At 34.9% G+C, this 20,727-nt stretch overlaps 1 protein-coding gene across 1 annotated transcript; it reads left to right on the top strand.

The window, feature by feature from the left end:
• The first annotated feature begins 3,944 nt into the window (after positions 1-3,944).
• On the top strand, positions 3,945-12,281 carry LOC136244109 (uncharacterized). The gene is made up of 9 exons (XM_066035646.1): positions 3,945-4,293; positions 4,692-4,949; positions 5,944-6,276; positions 6,338-6,412; positions 7,869-8,012; positions 8,126-8,168; positions 8,342-8,585; positions 9,144-9,254; positions 11,874-12,281. Exons 1-9 carry the CDS (start codon positions 3,945-3,947, stop codon positions 12,057-12,059), a joined length of 1,743 nt encoding a protein of 580 aa, XP_065891718.1. The 3' UTR covers positions 12,060-12,281.
• Positions 12,282-20,727: the final 8,446 nt, after the last annotated feature.

Below are 20,727 nucleotides of genomic sequence, written 5' to 3'. Positions count from 1 at the left end.
ATTGCACTGTGAACCCTGGCAGCTATACAACTGCTGAATTCGCTAGCCAGTTCTGATAGGGTTCAGGACGGGCACCTCTAGCTTTTAGCTGTGTACAGGAAGCTGCCCTCCAACTGTGCACAAGTTACATGGCCACTAGCTACAGTACATGTAAAACTACAGTATGGTCACGCGAGGCCTGATTAAAATAATGGACACACATGGGGAGATCTTTAGTAGTAGCTAGCTACCTTTTAACATTGAAATAGTATGATGATTTACTTTAGTGAGTTTGAAATCATCATATTGTGGCATCGATAATGTAGAGGCGCAACAGTTGCTTACTGTATGATCAAAATGTTTAGACATTTTCCACCTACTCAGTGTAACAGTAGACTACTGGGATTGTGGTAGTATACTATATTCATAGTTCATTGCATACTGCATGTGAAAATATTTTAATGTGCAAGTAGCTATTAGTGGAAAAGTACTGGGAATATTCAAAAAAATAAATAATAAAACTATATTCACATATATGTGTACATTTATCAAGGGCATTTGTATTAGCTATTGGGATGAATTTTTGTGACATTTTTACTACATACTGTATTTCAGTGTACAGCATCTAGGCTTTTGTATGGTTGATGATTTCAAGAGTTAATGCACCTATCTATTATTAACATTGTATGTAAAATCTGAGAGATGAGGTGAATTAAGTTAGCTAATAGTTATAACCAAGCAGCCACACAGGTGTTAATGTGTATGTGTGTAGTGATATATTGAAACACTGACTCACTGTATTTGTGGTACACCCATACACCACAGGAATATGATTATGCCATTTTGTAATGTGTGTATTCAAATATTTATTAGTTGATATACAATTAAACTAGATTTATCTTTTCCTATTTGCATTATCAAGCGTAACTCTATAACTGCATGTGGAAACACTTTATTCAAAATTTTGATGATACTAATGTGCATTCTTTTCATTAAAACTGCCCTTGTTGCCACTGGGTCATAGCGTCGATGACACCCTTGCACAGAGAACTTACCTAATTGTTTTATTTTTGTATTCCTCCTTTCTTTAGTTTGAGTCCCTGGCAGCACTTGCCAGTGGCTCTCAGTACCTTATTTGTACTGTCAAACATTAATAATAATAATAATAAATCTATTTAGGAAATCCTGCAATTTCTATAGATAACTTACCCTTTAGTTACAGTATTCATTTGATAATTAATGATGATATTAATTTCAGTGTACACTTGACTGGCTTCAATTCAAATGAGCATCTTGTATTGTGTATTTTATATTTGTAGTAATTTTAATTGGTGATAAGTAAATTTGTAATGTATGCCTTCTCCATGACCATATTTATACTGCTGGCTACCACTATAAAATTATTTTGTCACATGCTGTATGTCGCCCGTACTATTTTTTCTAACTTTACCGCAGGCTAGCAATTTAATTCACAACACATTTACTAATTTGTGTTTGCTCTCAATAAAGTATAGCATTACTTATCTGTTAGCATGTACGTATATGTGCATATATGTAGTGAATTTGTACTGTTGCCAGATGTTGTATAAAGCTATTGGTAACCATTATCAGTTCATCAGCATAGTATACCATAACGTGTTGATCAGCTGCGAGATATGGTTCATTAAATTTCAAATATTCAGCTGACAAATAAGTGTCTCACATTACTTTTATGGGTTTGTTTTGAAATGAGAGAAAGCTATCCTCAAGAGGTAAAAATGAATATTGCCTGACCACAATAATTTTATAGGATGCCAACTAGCTCTTTTGTAATGTGTTTACCAGGTTCATACACATTATACCACAGAGTTATGTCTATCTTGCATTTAATTGCTGTATGAATATTATTGCTTCATCATGCATAAAATGTTTTTATACTCAATTCAAACTGAACATTACCTACAAGTTGCTAACATAAACTTGGGCATATATCTGTTATAATTTAAACTAAAACCTGGTCAACAAATGTAACATGTTGTTGACTAGCTTGTGATGTTTGCTACACTCAATAGGTGTTGACACTTTTCAAAGTTTTGGGACATACTGTACAGTGAATGGGTAGTTCGCTCCAATAGATTAAATTCCTTGAAGTGAAGTACTAAATTTATACCACGAAGAACAGTTAACTGTGTATACATGTAAGGTAGGTGCATTAGACAAGCTCATACACATACGTATGTTCATAGAATGGACAAGAATCAAAACATAGCAACAGAAACATTTCCATGAATAAGACTAACAAACTTACTGCTTCAGTTTAAAGGTTTTCTAAGTGGATTTACATTAAATTAAATTTAATACATTGTCTCATGATAATTATTGAATAGGTTTCACAATGACATCAAGGGAATGACTATAATTGTATAGAGAACACAATGTTCAGGTTCCTTCAATCATTGTACATGTAGTTAGTACGTGCATGTGTAGTGTGGTTGTCAAGCATCACTGGATGTTGGTTATGATAGCCCATAATAGTTATAGCCTTGTTGCTAAGTGACTAAATATAATGCAATTAGTGGGAGTTATTTTTCCAGAGCTATTAAACAGGAAGAGTGCTTGTTTAGTAGCAATGATTTTCTTTATCCAGCAACAAATAGATATGTATTACATATCTGACATGTTATATTGATTTCCATTTAAGGTAGAGTGATAAATATTTGCTTGATTCTGAATGTATATTATAGCTATGTGTGTTACATTGTGAAGTCACTGTCTATGTAAAAATGAATATTAATGGCTGATATATGTTACTAGGTCATAATTCAAATGCAAACTATAATGAAAAGTACTTAAAAAAAACAATAGTGAAATAAATATAGCAACATGTTGTCACCACTTTTGAGTGAGTCCAAAGATAACAAATGTTGTAGTAATATCAGTCCACTAGTAACGTGTAGTGTAAGTGATAGGAAGGAGATGTCACATAGTACTGTATTTCATTAATCAATTGGCAGAATGATTACTAATAGAGGATATGCACTGCCGAATACATTCTAATGAACACGTGATTTTTTCATACGTCATGACGGTGAACGGAATGCGAATCGATTCATTACATGGACGGTAGATCAGTTACGAGCAATTCTTACTAAGTGACATATCCTTCTGCCTAAGAAGTAGTACATCCGGCGAGAAGAAGCTGGCCCGTGGCTTTAGTGGTGAGTTCCAGTTCGAACATTCATTCACTGCCCATACTTTTATATGAGTTTTTCGTGACCTTGTGGTAATCGTTCACGACAACAGAAAGTCTGCTTGTAGCTTAAAAGGCGAGTTATACTTCGAGCCGCATTCACTACCCAGTACTTTTATATGGAATTTTCGTAAACCTTCGATAGTCGTTCACCATCAACTTTTTTTGGAAGCGCCGCGCCGCTGATCATTTTTCGTTCGAATAATATAGCATGCATATCCTACCTTAGCACAAAAGATAAAAATTATAATTTGTACATTCTGAATGTTGCATGTGTATGTGTAAAACCCAGCAAAAAGACATACGGTACTGCCCAAGCGTAACGTCGCACTTGCTTGCACATGCAACTTAACTCAAGATTTTTAAAATGATAATTAAAGGGCGTGGCAATGGCTTCATTTGCAATTCTCATGAGCAAAACAGCTGCCACGCTGTCTCACAAGCGAAACAGTTGCCACACGCCTTAATTAGTGATTTTTTAAATCTCGAGCAAAGTTGTGCATGCAAGCAAGTGCAACATTGCTCTTGGGCAGTACCGTGTGTATATTGGCTGTACTACTTGTGTGTGCACTATGTATCTTGGTGTACATGTGCTTTCAACATTTTAGCATAGATAAAGTGTTGTTGATTGCAGTACTGTTGTTTCTCGAACATTTGTCACTATGTAAAGATGTGTGTGCATGTTTTATGTTATTATATAGCAGTAAGTACAAGCATTGTCAGTGCTTATGTGTATATGTTGATGTACTGTATTTCAGTGACAGTAACATCTCAACCAGTCAATGCCACAACATGTACTGGAGAAGCCGCTACATTTGAATGTCTAGCTGAAGGAAATTTCTCCACTATTGCATCTCAGAATAGTATAGTATGGAAAAGATTTATAACACAGAGTGGTGATTACAAAAGTTTAATGCCACAATCAAAGTATTCATCTTTTGTAAGTTTTAATAATCGGTTTGCCTCATTGACTGGTACATTGATAATAAAAAATGTCACAACTGATGATGAAGGATGGTATGTGCTTAAAGTAGGCAGTGATATGATGAGCAACAGAGCATACCTGAATGTTGTAACAGCTGCAGGTACAGTATAGAATGTGATATAATGCTTGTATCAGTTCTCTTCTAGAATACCTTTTGTATGTTGAACATATAATTAATCATTTGTGTTCAGTCATCTGTTAGTGATTTCATGATAGTAACCCTCATGTTTATATTTCTGATGGCATTTCTCACCTGTAATTCAGACTTGTAATGAAATTGCATTTTATGTTTAGATAGTGTGTTTTAACTAGAAGTTGTGTAAATGGAACTAGTAATGGTAACATATATACAACACAATACAGTAGGCTGGATGTGCTGGTAATGCCCAATGCTCTACAGGTACATTTTAAAGTACTCCCAATCATTCAGACACATTCACTAATACTATGTACGGTCACTAAGGTGTTGATTTAAAATAGTGGTATTGATCTCCCCAGATGTTGTACCAGTCATCACTGAGGTGACCACTATTAATTCTTCAATGTTCACTGTTAACTGGATACCATCAGATCCCAACTACAACTATACAGTAATATGGACTAACCTACATACTGGTGTGATGTACAATGGGACAGTTCCAGGGAATACAAACAGTTCCACTGTAACAGGATTGAGTGGTGATGTAAACTATAATGTGAGTGTAGCTGCTGTGAACCAGTGTGGAATGATGACTAGTGATCCTGTCACTGTGTATGGTGAGTACAGAAATGTGTACAATGTAACATGTTCCAGGCTGAGCATCTGTCTGTCCAGTTAGTAGATCCACTCAAAAAACAACCAGGTTATAAAACGACTGCAGCCTTTAAAAAAGTCTGGGTGGAGAAATCAAAGGGGCGGCCAAGAAATGATGTCAAGACTAATACCATTGGCTGTGAATGCAAACTTTTAATGGGGTTCTATTACAATGCTCATAGAACATTCTAGGTTTAGATCTATTTATACAGTAAGTGGTTTATAGTTCCTCACTCATCTCAGAATAGCAACAACAGCTTTAGCTCCTCCTGCATCAAGATATGCTATTAGAGCAGTTATATATTCTAATAACAGGTGTAGCTGAAACTGATTCAGAATGTTTGTATTTTTTATAATTTATTTTTCAGGTCACTACCAATAATATGATTAATTTAGCATAGCTTAAAGTGGAAATAAGCAACCAAGATGTGTAGTTGAGGATTTGGGTGTTAGGAGTGAAGGTCCCTTGTTCAATCCCTGGGCAACTTATTTTCTACATTTCTCCTCACATTTTTCCCCCTTGGTGACTGTGCCAGGATACTAGGATATCTGATACCAGGATCTAGCTATGCAATAACCAATTACATACAGTAACTAATACTGATAATTGTTCTTAAATTTTGTACTTGCTTGTTCATGATTATGGTATATAAAAATGTCTGTGTATTTGCAATAGTAGTGACTGTTCTATTAGAGTATCTTGACCCCACAATTACAGTTTTTAAATTATTCCCATAAGTGGTTTACCCTGTAGGCACCACAACACGTTGGTCTTTCTTAATGCAAATAATCATCTATAGCTCTGTAATTATTCATAAGATTTGTTGGTATGTGATTTGCCGCAATACATTCTTAATGTGTACTAAAGTTCTAGAAAATCAAGTTACACATTTGCATGTTATAATGGTTGATGTAGAAGGAAATGTAAGAAATGTTACATGTTTATAATGTGTACAGACACACCTGATAAACCAACGAATATCACATTTTCACAAAGAGCATGTACATCCTTTATGGTACAATGGGATGAGGTGTTGGACATGTTCCCAGTAACTTATAAAGTTAGCTGGTCTGATGGAAATGATGACAATGGAACAATCACTACCAACCAGACATCATATACTATTACTGGACTGACCTATAACTCAGCATACAATGTAACTGTTGTAGCCATTAATACTTGTTGTGGAGCTGGACCAACCAGTTATACTCTACTAACAACTAATACATCTATGCCTATGACTCCTATACAACCAACCAAAACTGTCACCATTACATTACCACCTGTTGGTGAGTATTAACAAGTACCAGTCCATTGTATCTACAGTGTGCATGTTGTATATGTACACAGAACACACAACTACTACAACATCAACTACTACTAAAACTGTACAGATCACAATGACAACTGTGATAAAATCAACAGGTGATTGTTGTTATCCATTACTTAATATTACGATGTTCAGTTGCATTATTTGCTAAATTACTATATAAAACTGTAATTACATGAACATCTGCATACACTGTATAATATGTGACCGAATTTTGGAAAATCACCCATATGGGCGTGCATGAAATAATTGGAATTTTCGTGTATAGTGGGTTGCTAATAAGAGCAGGGCGCAGTTTTAAAAATATTTCAAGAACTTTCTTGTAATTTAAGGTATTGAGAATGGCTTACAACCATTAACAAGTAGATTTGTACTATAAAGTTTGTAATTTAATCATCAAATATTTTAGGTGTCAAATGCACCCATATGGGTGATTTTCCAAAATTCGGTCACATATGACGTTGGCTCTTATAGCAACAGTGCTGGTCACTGTAAAGTGTTAATGATAATAATAAGACTTTCATTTAAATACATAGATTCATTTGTTAGTTTTTTTGGCCATGATAATATTCGTGTGATTACATGGCTTTACAACGTACTGTATCCAATTTAAATATGATACTAAAGGTACAAATAGAATGCTGGCAAGTACTTTCCTTTGAAAATCCAATTGCAGAATTGCTAACTAGACATTGGTGTACCAGAATCTTCACTTAAAGTTGCACAGTTGCACTAATGCATCTACTGAGTTTTACTTGTAAAAAACATAAGCAGTACTTGCTATATCCTTCCATCATATGTATGTACCTGCCACTGGTTTAAAACAGGTGCACATCAAATCCTACAGACAAGGGAGCATGTAACTTCATAAAGAGTGCAATTCAAACATGGCTGCCGTGTACTATAAGGAACTTTTAAAATTTCCTAATTAGGATATTATGCGGAGGCGCATGCTCGAACACGTCACGTTTCCGCTTCAACAAAGGAAAGCTATGGAAACAAAGTGCAATGGCATGATGGAGGAATGATAGCACAGGCTTAGCAGGACAGTCTTTCTACAGTCGATAATCATACAGAACTACTCTGCTTGATTATTCCAAGCTTTACCTTCGACTCGACAATCTTCCTATTGAAGCAGCTTTGCTACCTTCACACAAGACGGTGGAATAGCAGCCCATTCAGTGTATATACTCCTATTGCGCGTATTAATGATGTCACCAATTATATACATAGTAACACCGGATACCGTGTTTGAATTTTGCCCATAGTATTGGTAGTGTATGGAGTTACACGCTCCCTTATCCATAGGATTTGATGAACTCCCCAAAATGAAACCACATACTGTATATACTTTCATGAATTTGCAAAAAAGCTTGAGGAGAGTTAAAAAGGGTTAAAATATTGATTGTACTTTTAGCTGGAGTAAGTTAAATTAAAAGCAACTCACATTAATTAGTGCTGTCCTTATAAAATGGTATATAACACTATACTCGTGTAGTATTGTATATGGAGATTTTTTATTCACGATAAATATATTTTGCAACACTTTAGGAAAGCTAGCAGATGATGATGAGTGCAGTTGTACTAGTCTAGTTGGAGGTGTCATTGCAGGGTTTATTGGAGTAATAGCCGTGATAATGATCATAGTGATTATAATTCTTCTAGTGTACTGGTGCTATTATAACAAAAGGAAAGGTACAGTATTTATGTTGTTCACTGTGATACTTATGCTCTTCCCATTGTGCATACATTGTTACGATGTTGTATTACATACAGTAATATTTTAGTGATGTTATTGTTTGTTTCAGGTGAACCTGGAAACGATCAAATAGTATATGATGATATATATGGGTTAGTTACTTCACTGTGTACAATACATGTCATTTTATGAGTGTACGATCCTTGCTTGACTATGTGGTATATGCTACTTAGCAACAAATGTTCTTAATGTTATATCATACTGTAAACAAGTTATTTAGGACATAAATAATAATAATAATCCATGTATCTCTTGTGTACTTTAGTACTCGTCATGATAGCATTTCAAAGGATAGCATTTCAAAAGACAGCATTGATCTTCCAGTATTCAAGCCACAAATGACCTCTCGTGTAATTGAAGACTACAGTGAAGTTGTTAACTGTGCCCGACCACCTAAAGCTGTCCGCCACAAATCATCATCCAGTAGGACAAAGTCTAATAGTGATTCTATTAAAGAAAAGCCTGAGGAAACACCATTACCACTGGGTTCATATGAAACAATAACTATGGTGAGTGATTCTGTAGTTACAAGTGGATTTTGACTAACAGTTATTCATTATTATCATGTACAGTGGAACTTGATTATCTCAACTAATTGGGGGGAAAGGGTGTTTATACAATCGAATAGTATGTAAAATTGAACATCCATATGTTTATATACAAAGCTTTGCTCAACTACTACAGTAATGTATACACTTGTTGACAAAATACCCTAATTGAGTAGTCAGTTCAGCATTCAGATAATTGACTGTTCGGTTAATCGGTATTTGGATAATCAATGCACTGTACAACACTGCCAAATTCTCATGTATACTCTTAGAGTGTCATATGCCCCAGCAAACTGTGGTTATGTTGGGAACAAGTCCATTATCAGCATACATTAAAATGACAGTTTGTTGGCTGGGAACAGTTGTACACTCACGTAACAGCTCTACTTATATTTGTTGTATCAAGCATACTGTATTTCTAAACCTGTTTGAGCAATAATGAAGTACATACACTATGCATGAACAAGACACCAAGATGATCTGTGCTGACTGTAGTTTTGCTGTTCTTTATCCATACAGAATGATAATTCAAGTATTCCCCGTCAAGCCATTGCTAACGGAACTGAATATGCTCTTTCTACTAGGATGACACCAGCCAATGTTGCTCGGACCTACAGTGAACCAAAAAAGGTAACATAAAGAGAATCATTTACCCTAATGTTTATGTAAACACAGTTCTCACATGTGCCGGGAAATTAATGTTTCTAAAAGGTGTAGTAATATCTTTGAACATTGTACAGTCATCCAATCTTTCTTACTCTTCCTGTGAAACTGATGAAAACTCAACATATAGAGCATTATATAAATTGCTACTAACATCATGTTAACACAACATGTGCAATTTACAGTATTTCCTACCCAAGTAAACATAAACTACAGAATTTACTGTATTTATACTCATTTTAGAAATTGTATTTTAAGAGCTTCAAAGCAATGCTAAGCAACATGTTGGTTGACTTGTGCAGAATAAATGAAGACTTGTGACATTACTATCAGACCACGTTGTATAGTCACAACATACTCTAATAGAAAATACTCTAATAAAACAACCAGAATTGACTCTGGAATTTTGGTAAAGGATTTTGTTTTTAATTTGAGCTTTTCTGTAATGCATGTACGTTAATCAGCAATGCATCATTCTTATCTTCATGGTACTGGAATCTTTGTCTGGGCAGTACAGTAGTACCTCGATTATCTGAACATCAGCGGTGACTGTTCTATTAGGATATTTTGTCAACATTTGTATGTTCTATTAGAGTATTTTGTCAAATTGTATGTTCTATTAGAGTAGTTCAACAGAGCTCTGTATATAAATCAATGGGCTTCATTTATCTGAACAAATTCACTTATCTGAACACTTTTGTGATTCAGCTGGCACACAGGTGTTCAGATAATGAAGTACTGCTGTATAATAAATTATAAAGCTGAACATTTGTCATAAAAATGTATGGACTAAAATAATCAAGACACACACACCGTGTGTTATTTGACAGGAAGTAATAAAATGTGATTTTCATGACTGCATAGCTCCTTGGTGTGAGATATGGGTGGCCAAAGTTTCATTTTTTCCTTAATTTTTTAAAGGTCTACAGGGGCTTATATTATTCTTTTTGCACACTTTGCAAAAAAAATTATAAAATATGCTTGAAAGTTGATACAGAACATATAAAGGTGAATTCATGTACTAAGTTTGCAAAGCATCTGATAAGTGTCCTCAGCAATGTTTATTCACATTAAAACATTGAACTTTGTTGCAGCTAAAGGTATACCACAAATGGGAATAGCTTTAAAATTTGTGTTTACGTATGTAGACTAGCCACTGAAGCAGTGTGTTTTAATGGTTAGAAAGGTAAAGAAGTAGCAACTAACTACAGAGTTTCAAAGCAACAATCAGACAATTGTAAATCACAGGGTCGAGATACTCTAATAAAACAGTCACAGTGGGATAAAATGCATGAAAAATGTTGAAAAGAAAACTTACCAGAGTTTAAACTAGGGAACTCCATACCGAACACCCAAATCCTTAACCTCTGAGCCACTGCTAACATGGCTTTTCATCTCACTTAATTTCTACTTTATAAATGCTACTTGATAGTGAAAGTTTATACCTTCCTAAATCTACCAATGAAAATCCTAGAACATTCTATGTGCATTCTATATTAGAATTCCTCAAAAAAAATGTACGCTCTATTATAAGAGAATACAATAATATGTGACCGAATTTTGGAAAATCACCCATATGGGCGCGCATGAAATAATTAGAATTTTCATGTTTAGTGGGTTGCTAATATGAGCAGGACACAGTTTTGAAAATATTTCTAGTATTTTCTTGTAATTTAAGGTATCGAGAATGACTTAAAACCATCAACAAGTAGATTTGCATTATAAAGTTTGTGATTTGAGCATTAAATATTTTAGGTGTCAAATGCGCCCATATGGGTGATTTTCCAAAATTCGGTCACATATTAGCAAAGTCAAATAAAACAATACAATTAATATATTCTGTCTTAGACAATCATCATTTTGTCTGAATAAAGAAGAAAGTGGGTAAAAACAAACTCCAAATCCAGCCTGTGGCTGGCTTTGGGGCCATACAGTGTGCAAATAGAAATGAAATCCATGAACAGCCAAGCTGTGAAAAAAGGTGCAGCCTTCAAGTTGAGAAATCAAAGGTGGCAGCTAAGAAATGGCTGCAAATGCTAATTAGCATTAATAGCATGATTGGTTGATTGATTCTGCTAAAGCCGTTCTCCTTGTCGGAGTGCAAAAAAGCATAACATCCCTAATGGAAATAAAATATAAACATTATTGTAGCCATTTCTTGGCTGCCACCTCCCCAGACTATATGCTCTTTGATATTAATTAATTGTGTATATACTGTAATAATCACACCACCATACATGCTTTGGGGAATGGCCCACATGTGTGGCTGTGACATTCTCCATTTGTTTACGTGTATACATGTGTAGCTTTAGGTACACCCATATTTAGGTGCACTCATGCTTTGTCTTAGCGTTATCCATGTGTGGTATTTGCTTTACCCACACAAACAATGCATGGGACTATGAACAAAATGCCACGAATGTGTAAGTTATAAGTGGACTGTACTGTAATGTGTGGATGCATGAATATAAAAAAGGTATTGAAATGGATTGATAATGTTTGAATAGTCTTAGTGTGCTGAATAATATTGTCAAGCTTTGACATTGAAGTAAACATAAAAATTAATATTAACATACATTTCTTTAGGTTGATGGTGTACAACAGCAACAGACGGATGATGTACAACAACAACAACAACAGGCAACCACAACAGGGAATGGACACCTTACCACTTCCGACAATGCACAACAACAGCAGACAGCCACATCTGGAAATGGACATCTTACAACCAGCAAAATTAGTTCATCCATGGCATATGAACAAGTTGCATAAATCCATTAGCCCCCATGATCATATATAGTCATTATGTACATATGTAGTTTGTAGCAGTCAAATCCACCAATGATCAGTATAGTGTTTTACTATTTTATAATTTGTATGTGTCCGTGTATGTGATTGTAGTAGGCATAGTGCTTCAAGGAGCACTAAAATTGTCATTGATATGTACAGCTTGAGTCTAAACTTTACAATGAATAATAATAATATGATTTTAAACATTGTTTTTATGTAAAGCCATAGAACGTATGGTACGGTATACAGTGGAACCTCAGTTATCCAGACCCCACTTATCCAGTTAACAAACTACAGAAATCATTGTTCTATTAGAGTAGTGACTGTTCTATTAGGGTAGTTTATAATACTGAAATTTAAAAAAATGTTCTTTGTGCTGTTTTATACACGGTTTCAGAGATATGGACTTTTCAGAGTCATGGACCACCCCTGGTCCCAAGGGGTTTGGATAACTGAGGTTCCACTGTATGTAGTTTCAAAAAGTTAAAATTGTGACACATTGCAACATTAAATATTTTAGTGTGTAAGCACTATAAGTGCAGTATATTAATGGTTAATATGTGTACCAGTAAGGATGCAGTGGTGTCATTTCTGTTCTTTGTGAGATGTAGGGTCATTCATAAGTATGTTGCCATTAGCAAAATTAAATGGTATATACTGCTACGGAAATATCATATTCCTGTACCCTGTACATTCTAATTTTTCCAAACTGTAGCTGGATGTATTAAAGATTGAAAGCTTACAATGTAGTATCAGCTTTAGTGAAAATGTTTCCCACTGTCATATATATATTCAATGGGTGAATATATTTGCAAAGTTTGTGAAAACTATTGTTTCATAAAATTTTAATGGATGAAATTTTTTTGTGATTTTTAAATTTTGTGAATTCACCTTATGCTAAAAGTTCTTAGTGGGATAGTTATTTATAAAGAAACCTTAATTGTTCTGTACAAGAAGTCATGTTGAATAAGACAAGTGGATAAAATTATGGTTTTGAGCATCTAACCTATAATAATCATTATACTAAGAGCTGGCTGTTTATTAAAGTGCATTAGTATTTTTCGTCTGTTAACGTTGCTTTAGAGTGACTGCTGTGTAGTTGGTTCTGTAAAGTGTAGACAATCAGCCAAGAAACAGTAAATATATAATAATTATTATTTTGATAATTTTTTATGTTTTGTAGCGTGCTTGAGCATTAGGTATATCAATTTAAAACCTTAAAAATTGTTTCTTTTAGTTTGTGGTTACACGTTTGTTTGCCTATCATGCATGCTTGAATTATACTGGCAGTATAATGGAACAAGCCTATGTATGTATACCGATTAAATGCAGGGGGATATCCAGATCCTGGGTTGTGTGACACTTAAACACTTTCCAAGATTGCAAGTAAGGATAAAGTAACAAGCTGATTTTTTGCATTGCATTTAGCAGAGTTTCAGTACAGGTTAATATGCAGGAAATACTAAGCAATCGCCATGGTCATCTCATGATAATTATGCACTTTATGGTATAAACATTGCAGTGGGTTTGTAGGCTGAGGCACATCAATATCTTGTGCAGTGTTCCTAGAACATTCGTACTTCTATGTGATACCAGTGTATTAATATGCCATGTAATTCACCTAAATATTAGCTACGTACAGATGTACAGTTTAGCTATGAATCATTTACACAGTACATGTACAAGTGAAGGATGAAGGATCAAGTGAAGGATGAAGGATGGCATTTCATGCTAAAATAATAACAGCCATATTTAGTTAACTGCAAGTGAAGGATGAAGGATGGCATTTCATGCTAAAATAATAACAGCCATATTTTAGTTAACTGCAAACAAATTAGTAACAACTCTTTGTACAGACAGACAAATGTTATTATTGATTTGATATTTCTTTACTGGGTAATGAAGCAGTTCATTGGGAAAGTGTTTCTGTGTCATGTATCATGATAGCTTAATGCATTTTGTTTAAAAACAATGATGCAAAATGTTTTGTTTTTTTTTGTTTTTAAAAAAAAAATTTTTTTTGTTTTTTTAAAAATGTTATTTAAACAGGTAGACAGCATCCACTGCTTGAAGTATCTTAGTTTACTACAGTGGTATATCCCCAGTATATGGAACAGTTAATTGTTTGTTATTTTAGTAGTTTTTCAGTAAACCCGCATTCACTGATGTTTTACTGAGAGTTTAAAACTTAGTAAAATAATTATGTTCCATATACTTAAGTTTACTGACACTTTACTATCAGTATAACTACAGTAAGGCATCTTAACAAATTAGTAAACTAAGAACCTTCAAGCAGTGATCAGCAAAAGCTGTTTTTCAGCTGTGCCCTGAACAAGCATACAAAACAATATAGGTACATATACACATATAATTAATTAAATATGACTTTAATAAGCTAGCTTAAAGCTATTTAATGAGTTCATCTTGGTGATTGAGGTAGGCAGGCTGTTCCATATAGTTGTACCACAATAATATAGACTGTGTTTGCCATAGTTTAATCACACAGCAGGTACATACAAGCGATGGACATTGTGCCCTACACGACCTGTGACGGATAAAGCAGACTTGAATGTGGACAGTAAGTAGGAGGGTGATAGCCTTTTTAAGATCTTGTATACTTGTATGGCAGTATGAAATCTGTAACGTTCAACTAAAGTAAGATTAAATGCAGAAGATCTGACAGAGTCATATGATGAAAACCGTGAGTGAAGTCTTTCCAGTCTCTTAAGATGGCCAGCATTAGTAGGCACCCATACAACATCACAATAGTCAATTATTGGTAAAACATGGGCCTGATATAATAATTTCATCACAGTAGGAGTGAGTGGCTTAAGGCGATTAATTGAATATAATTTGCCACGAACCCTCCGTAAAACATACTCCATATGTTGGTGCCAAGTTAAATGTTGGTCAATATAAACTCCTAACTATTGCACAGTAGAAATCTGTTTTAGTGGTAAACTGTCAAGTGATAGGTGTAGGATTTTCCCAAAAATATGTTGTCGGGTCCCAATGAGCATAGATGAGGACTTTGGAACACTCAGTTTCAACTTGTTGGCAACCAACCATATAAAAAGTTGTGTAACAGCACGCTGTAGAATGCACTCCAGCTGTCTGAAGTCACTATGGCAATAATGCAACTCTGTATCATCAGCATATAAATTGACATCAACATCAGTAATGGCAGTTTGAAGATCATTAACATAAATGGAAAATAGCAACGGGCCAAGAATAGAGCCTTGAGGCACACCAACTTTAACCTCACCCTTAGCTGACAAGGTACGATGTAGAGAAACCCGTTGAAATCTGCCATACAAAAAACTCTGCATCCACCTGAGAGCATCTCCCCTAACACCATAGCATGTCAACTTCTTAAGCAAAATCTCATGGTCAACATAGTTAAAAGCTTTAGCTAAATCAAGAAACACTGCACCAACATACTTTCCATCATCTATTGCTTTGAGCCACAAATCAGTAACACATAACAAAACATCCTGTGTAGAGTTCCCAGGACGAAAACCAGATTGTTTTGTAGAAAGAAGTTCATATTTGAGTAAATGACCAACCATTGCATCAAAAACAAGTCGCTCCAAAATCTTCGAAACAACAGGTAAGACGGAGATAGGCCGAAAATTACTCAAAAAATTGTTTAGTTTGGATTTTTGAACTGGTAACAATAGCAGTTTTCCACAAATCAGGAAAAGTACACGTCAAAATACTCATATTAATTAGTTTAGTTAAAATCACAGCCATAAAATAAGGAGCAGCTTTAGCAAACCTTGTTGGAATCTCATCAATTCCTACAGCTTTATGAATATCTAAAGCTTGAATGTGCTGAAAAACATCATCTACATGAACTTCAGATAGAGAAAAATCTGGTACATCTGCACAATCTATATAAGACAATGGAGAAATAGAGGAAGATGGCAGGTCAGCAACAGTCTTTCCTGCAACAGTAAGAAAATGTTGGTTAATTGTAACACATGAAACATCAAGGGTAGTGACATGTGCCTTTTGACGGGAAGATAAATGCTGGAAACCCCTCCAAAATTTACAAGAATTATGAGTAAATTTGTAGCAACGTCAGAAAAATACTGCTGTCTAGCTAAATGCACCATAGTAGTAACCTTATTACGACTTCTTTTGTAGACAGCCCAATGTTCCACTGATCCTGATTTTAATGCTTTACGATGAAACCAATTTCGTTGACGCCTGGCTGCAGCAATCTCAGAATCTCTGCTCCAAGGAGTACAACGTTGTTTGATTCTGACTCTCTTCCGTGGAACCAAAGTATCTAGCAATTAATTCATAATAATAGTGAAAACCTCCGTAGAAACATTCTTATCATACTGATCAAAAATCTCTGTCCATATACCATCCAGCAAAGCTCTTTCAAGTAAAGATGTGTCCAACTTACTGTATCTCCTCGAGTACACAACTTTGTGGCCAGACAAACGACTGTTCCTGTACAAATGGTCACATTTTATAATTCATTTTACAAATGTCAATAGTGCAGTACAGCAACATAAGATTTGCATGCATGTTCCTGCCAAAATCTTATAAACCTAGCTTTGCAAAACCAACTTCACCTCCTTCACAATGACTTGACAGCATTGTATATGTTTAATGATTTTGGTATACTTGATATTGTCAATAAATTAAAGTGACAGTAAGTGACAATTAAATAACGTTAAGTGATTGTATAGTTCCATGCAGTAAGTACATTTTCCATAACTGTATTGGTAACCATATGCTATAATTGCACATACTGTTCTACTGGCTTTAAAGAGTGGTTCTCATATGAACAGTACAAGTATTTAGATCGTACGTATACGTAGTGTGTGTAGTATGCAGTCACATTATAATAGCGTGCGTGTGTGTACATTGTGTGTAATGGTTACAAGACCATATGGCTCAACTCAACTATAGCTATATATATTTGTACTATATAAAACATAAAAAAGATGATTATTATGGACCAATAAATTAATTCAAATACTTAATGGAGCCATTAAATCTATAATGGTGTAGTGTAAATAAATAAACTGATCTTAATAGCTTAAGTAGTTTGCATTGTGTACACACTCAGCATTTGTGAAATTAACTTTGTACAGTTTTATAGCTTGTGTAGCTCTTGCCAAGCTCAATCAGTCAGCAACAAATTGGCAATGTAAAATAGGTAGTAGCTACTGTATTTCTAAAATAATTATGTTAGAGTGTAATAATTTATTTCATATTGTGTAAGCTCTTAACATTGCAGTGGGTAGATTTCACCATACAGATTCTGTAACATTTCACCCTTTTATTGATGAATGTAATTATGTAATGATTGTTGGCTGTAACACTGACCACAACAGAGCAAAATACCCTACTAATACTGCTCTGTCATTATCTAAATATATGACCTGATCTGTGAAAAGGGTCTTCTAGCCTTTTCAATTACAATATACTTGGCTACCCATAATGTCACTTGTGAATATGATACTACCCTGAAATTTGGTCACATACCCTTAACATAGAACTATTGCATGGATGATAGGGTAAAAACATAAGGAGTTATGATTAATCAAAGTTGGGAATTTGAAAAGGCTATACGCAAGACCCCTTTTCACAGATCTATACTTCCCTGTTTTGGTTGGTCTTAGTCCATCTTGGGACCAAGACGGACTGAGACAGGACAGTATTTGGGAAATGATAAAGTTGGTCTAAGTCAGTATATTACTAGAATAATTTGCTGTGACAACTTAAGGAAATTTTATGCTCCCTGTATGAAATAAAGGCCAAAACTTTAAACTTATACAACAGTATAATAGTAATAATTGTCTACCGTATGTACAGGGTTGAGGCTAATTGAAATTTCCATCAAAAGGATTTGATATGCTTACAGCTTCAACAATGAGATTTTTTTTTCATAGCTAGCTACAATGTACACTCATAGGTGAAAGGCAAATACATAGTGTATGTATAGTACATCAATGGGTGGAGCATATGGTACATTTAACTGAGTACAAATTATGTACAGTTATAAGTTCCACAATGATCTCATTCTTTTTTTTCGTTTGTTTTGTTAATAATATGTAATTGTGGTACTCACAATATAAAATAATGTATGGGTGGTGACTGATGAATATCAGGATCTGCTCTATTTGCCTTCCCACACACTGGGTACACATGGGTTAAATATAGATAAACCATTAAATCTGATAGTTGTTTCAGCTGCAAGTGCTTATTCAGTAAGGGCAGCTGCAACATGAATAACCTTTAAATACTTTGGAAATTGAATCATCGCAATTATTATTTGTACTTACATAATGTATGACTATTCAGGTGTGTCTTGAATTTGGCAACAAAGGCCTGAAGACAGTGATATGAGGGATAACAGGACTAGAGAAGTAGCTATATACAGTTAGGAAGTACAGTTGGCCATGGTGATACTCCTCAAATGGCTGAAAACCTCAAATGGCTGGCTACATCCACTGCCCGAATCCTTACGTACAGTCAGTACTAGATATTGTACTATGTTTACGAATGCAGGCTCACTCCAGGATTATATGAGTTGAGTATCTGGCAAAAGAGAACACATGTACTCCTTCAGCTTCACTTTTGTAGTCAAAGTGATTATTATTTAAAACTGTGTCATGGCTGTAAATCACAATGCTAACATTCAGTGGTTTCATAATTATTTGTGAATATCTCATATGTACTACATACACTGTAGAAACTTCTATAGTGTTTAACCTCTCTGTATACTATTCTTCTTTGGATTCTGTATCCATTCCTTTTACCTGTATTTAATGCAAATGTTGATAGTAACATTAATTCACACACCATAACTGTTGACATTGGTAGTACATTGGTTTAACAAACATTGTTGTAGTGACCTACACTAAGGTAAGGGAGTGGTTTACAAGAATACATGATATTATTTCACATTTGTATGGCACTGAAGTGATTCTTATTCAATTAGAATCCATAGCAATATTATTAACTATCATAATCTCAAAGATGCTGGTATTGTATTATTGTATTAATGCTCTACAGTGACCAGCACTGAAGGTCTGGTGTTACTAATGGCTACATAGTGGACATCTGTGAAGATGCTGTTACATGTAGCTAACTGAACTGAACTATATGCCACATAATACTGTTGTTATTCATTTTCCCAGATAAATAAATCTTCAAACAAATTTACATTGTAGCTATTGTATGCTGGAGTGTGGAAAGCATTTGTGGTGTGCAACAAAACAATTAGCTAAGGATGATTACATACTGTTTAGCCAATAGATAATATACATACTTCCATTTCTGACCTTTGTTTAAGGAAATGATTAAACAGTAAAGATAGTAAATTACCTTTCCTTTTGTGTTGCATACTCAGGTAGCATGCTTGGTTGACTGTGACATTCACTGCAATACAAGGGTAACCTTGTATTGACCAATCTCTTGTACTGGTACTTTAAATGATGTACGGTACTTTAAATGATGTATGGTATTTTACATACACAGATCACCACTGACAGCATGTAACTAACGACGACACACAGTATGTATGTGCATGTATCACAGCGCAGTATTTGAAGCATGCATGTCTCTTGTGGACAATCTACATTGATCTGGTACACGCCATAATGATGGCCGTACATTTTAATGCATTGATACATCATGAACTTTTAATACTGCACTGCAAGTGTGCTTATATAGCTACATGCTTTTAAAACCCATCTCATTTATACAAAGTAGTTGATAAATCCAATATATTGGTTGTTAAGCAATGCCAGGTTTCAAGTATGTCATGACAACACAATCATCATCAAGTCAAATAACCAAGCCACTCAATTCATACACTGTATTTATTTTATCACATAGCACTGCATGCTCAAGTGTATATTCTGTACTACAATACCTAGTGGAAGATGTATGTATGTATGTAGCTAGCTATGTACTAAGGTATTAACCAAAGAGTTAAAATGTTTTCAAGTTTGAACAGATGACTGAGTGTGACCACTGCACTGTAACAGGCAGAGACAATTGTCACACATCATTTACATGTACTTGTACAAGACAAAGAATGTTACATGACCATGTCGATCATGTCAGTAGTGATGCGTAACAACTCGCACGTCGTCCTGGCACGTGTTACTGCAGTCCATGTTGGTAATTACCTTATGATCGGTGACTTCACATACACTCCAAATTAAATTCCAAAACTACCTACATACAGTATAGCTAGCTATGGAATGTCAGCTCATCATTAGCTACACGCAGGTAAGGCCCCTATTTGGTGATTATTAGTTTCTCATCCAGCTTTTCTAATTATTATGATGCGGGCGGGAGGGTATTACCATTATGCCATTATTTTATAATATTAACATACTGATGTACAGACCTTGTCCAAATTGTCTTTCTTTCTTACTACAAACATTTCCTTCAGCAGCTGCTTCTACTTTTCGTGGTCGCCAACTGTTTTTCGACAGTCAACTGAAAGCCTGCTTTGATGAAGTCGATAGAACACGATTGCAACTGGCACTGCAGCAATTTGCTAAGGAAAACAACAGTATATAGCGCATTGTAGCGTTCATCAACAAAAAATTATAACAGTTTGGTATCACGTGTTCTTCTAAGCATGCACAGAGTAAATGATGGCTTACCA

This window comes from Dysidea avara, chromosome 1 (assembly GCF_963678975.1).
Source record: "Dysidea avara chromosome 1, odDysAvar1.4, whole genome shotgun sequence".
Classification (NCBI taxonomy): domain Eukaryota; kingdom Metazoa; phylum Porifera; class Demospongiae; order Dictyoceratida; family Dysideidae; genus Dysidea; species Dysidea avara.
The sequence above is the reverse complement of the archived record's forward strand: the minus strand, read 5'-3'. Positions and strand labels throughout refer to the sequence as shown.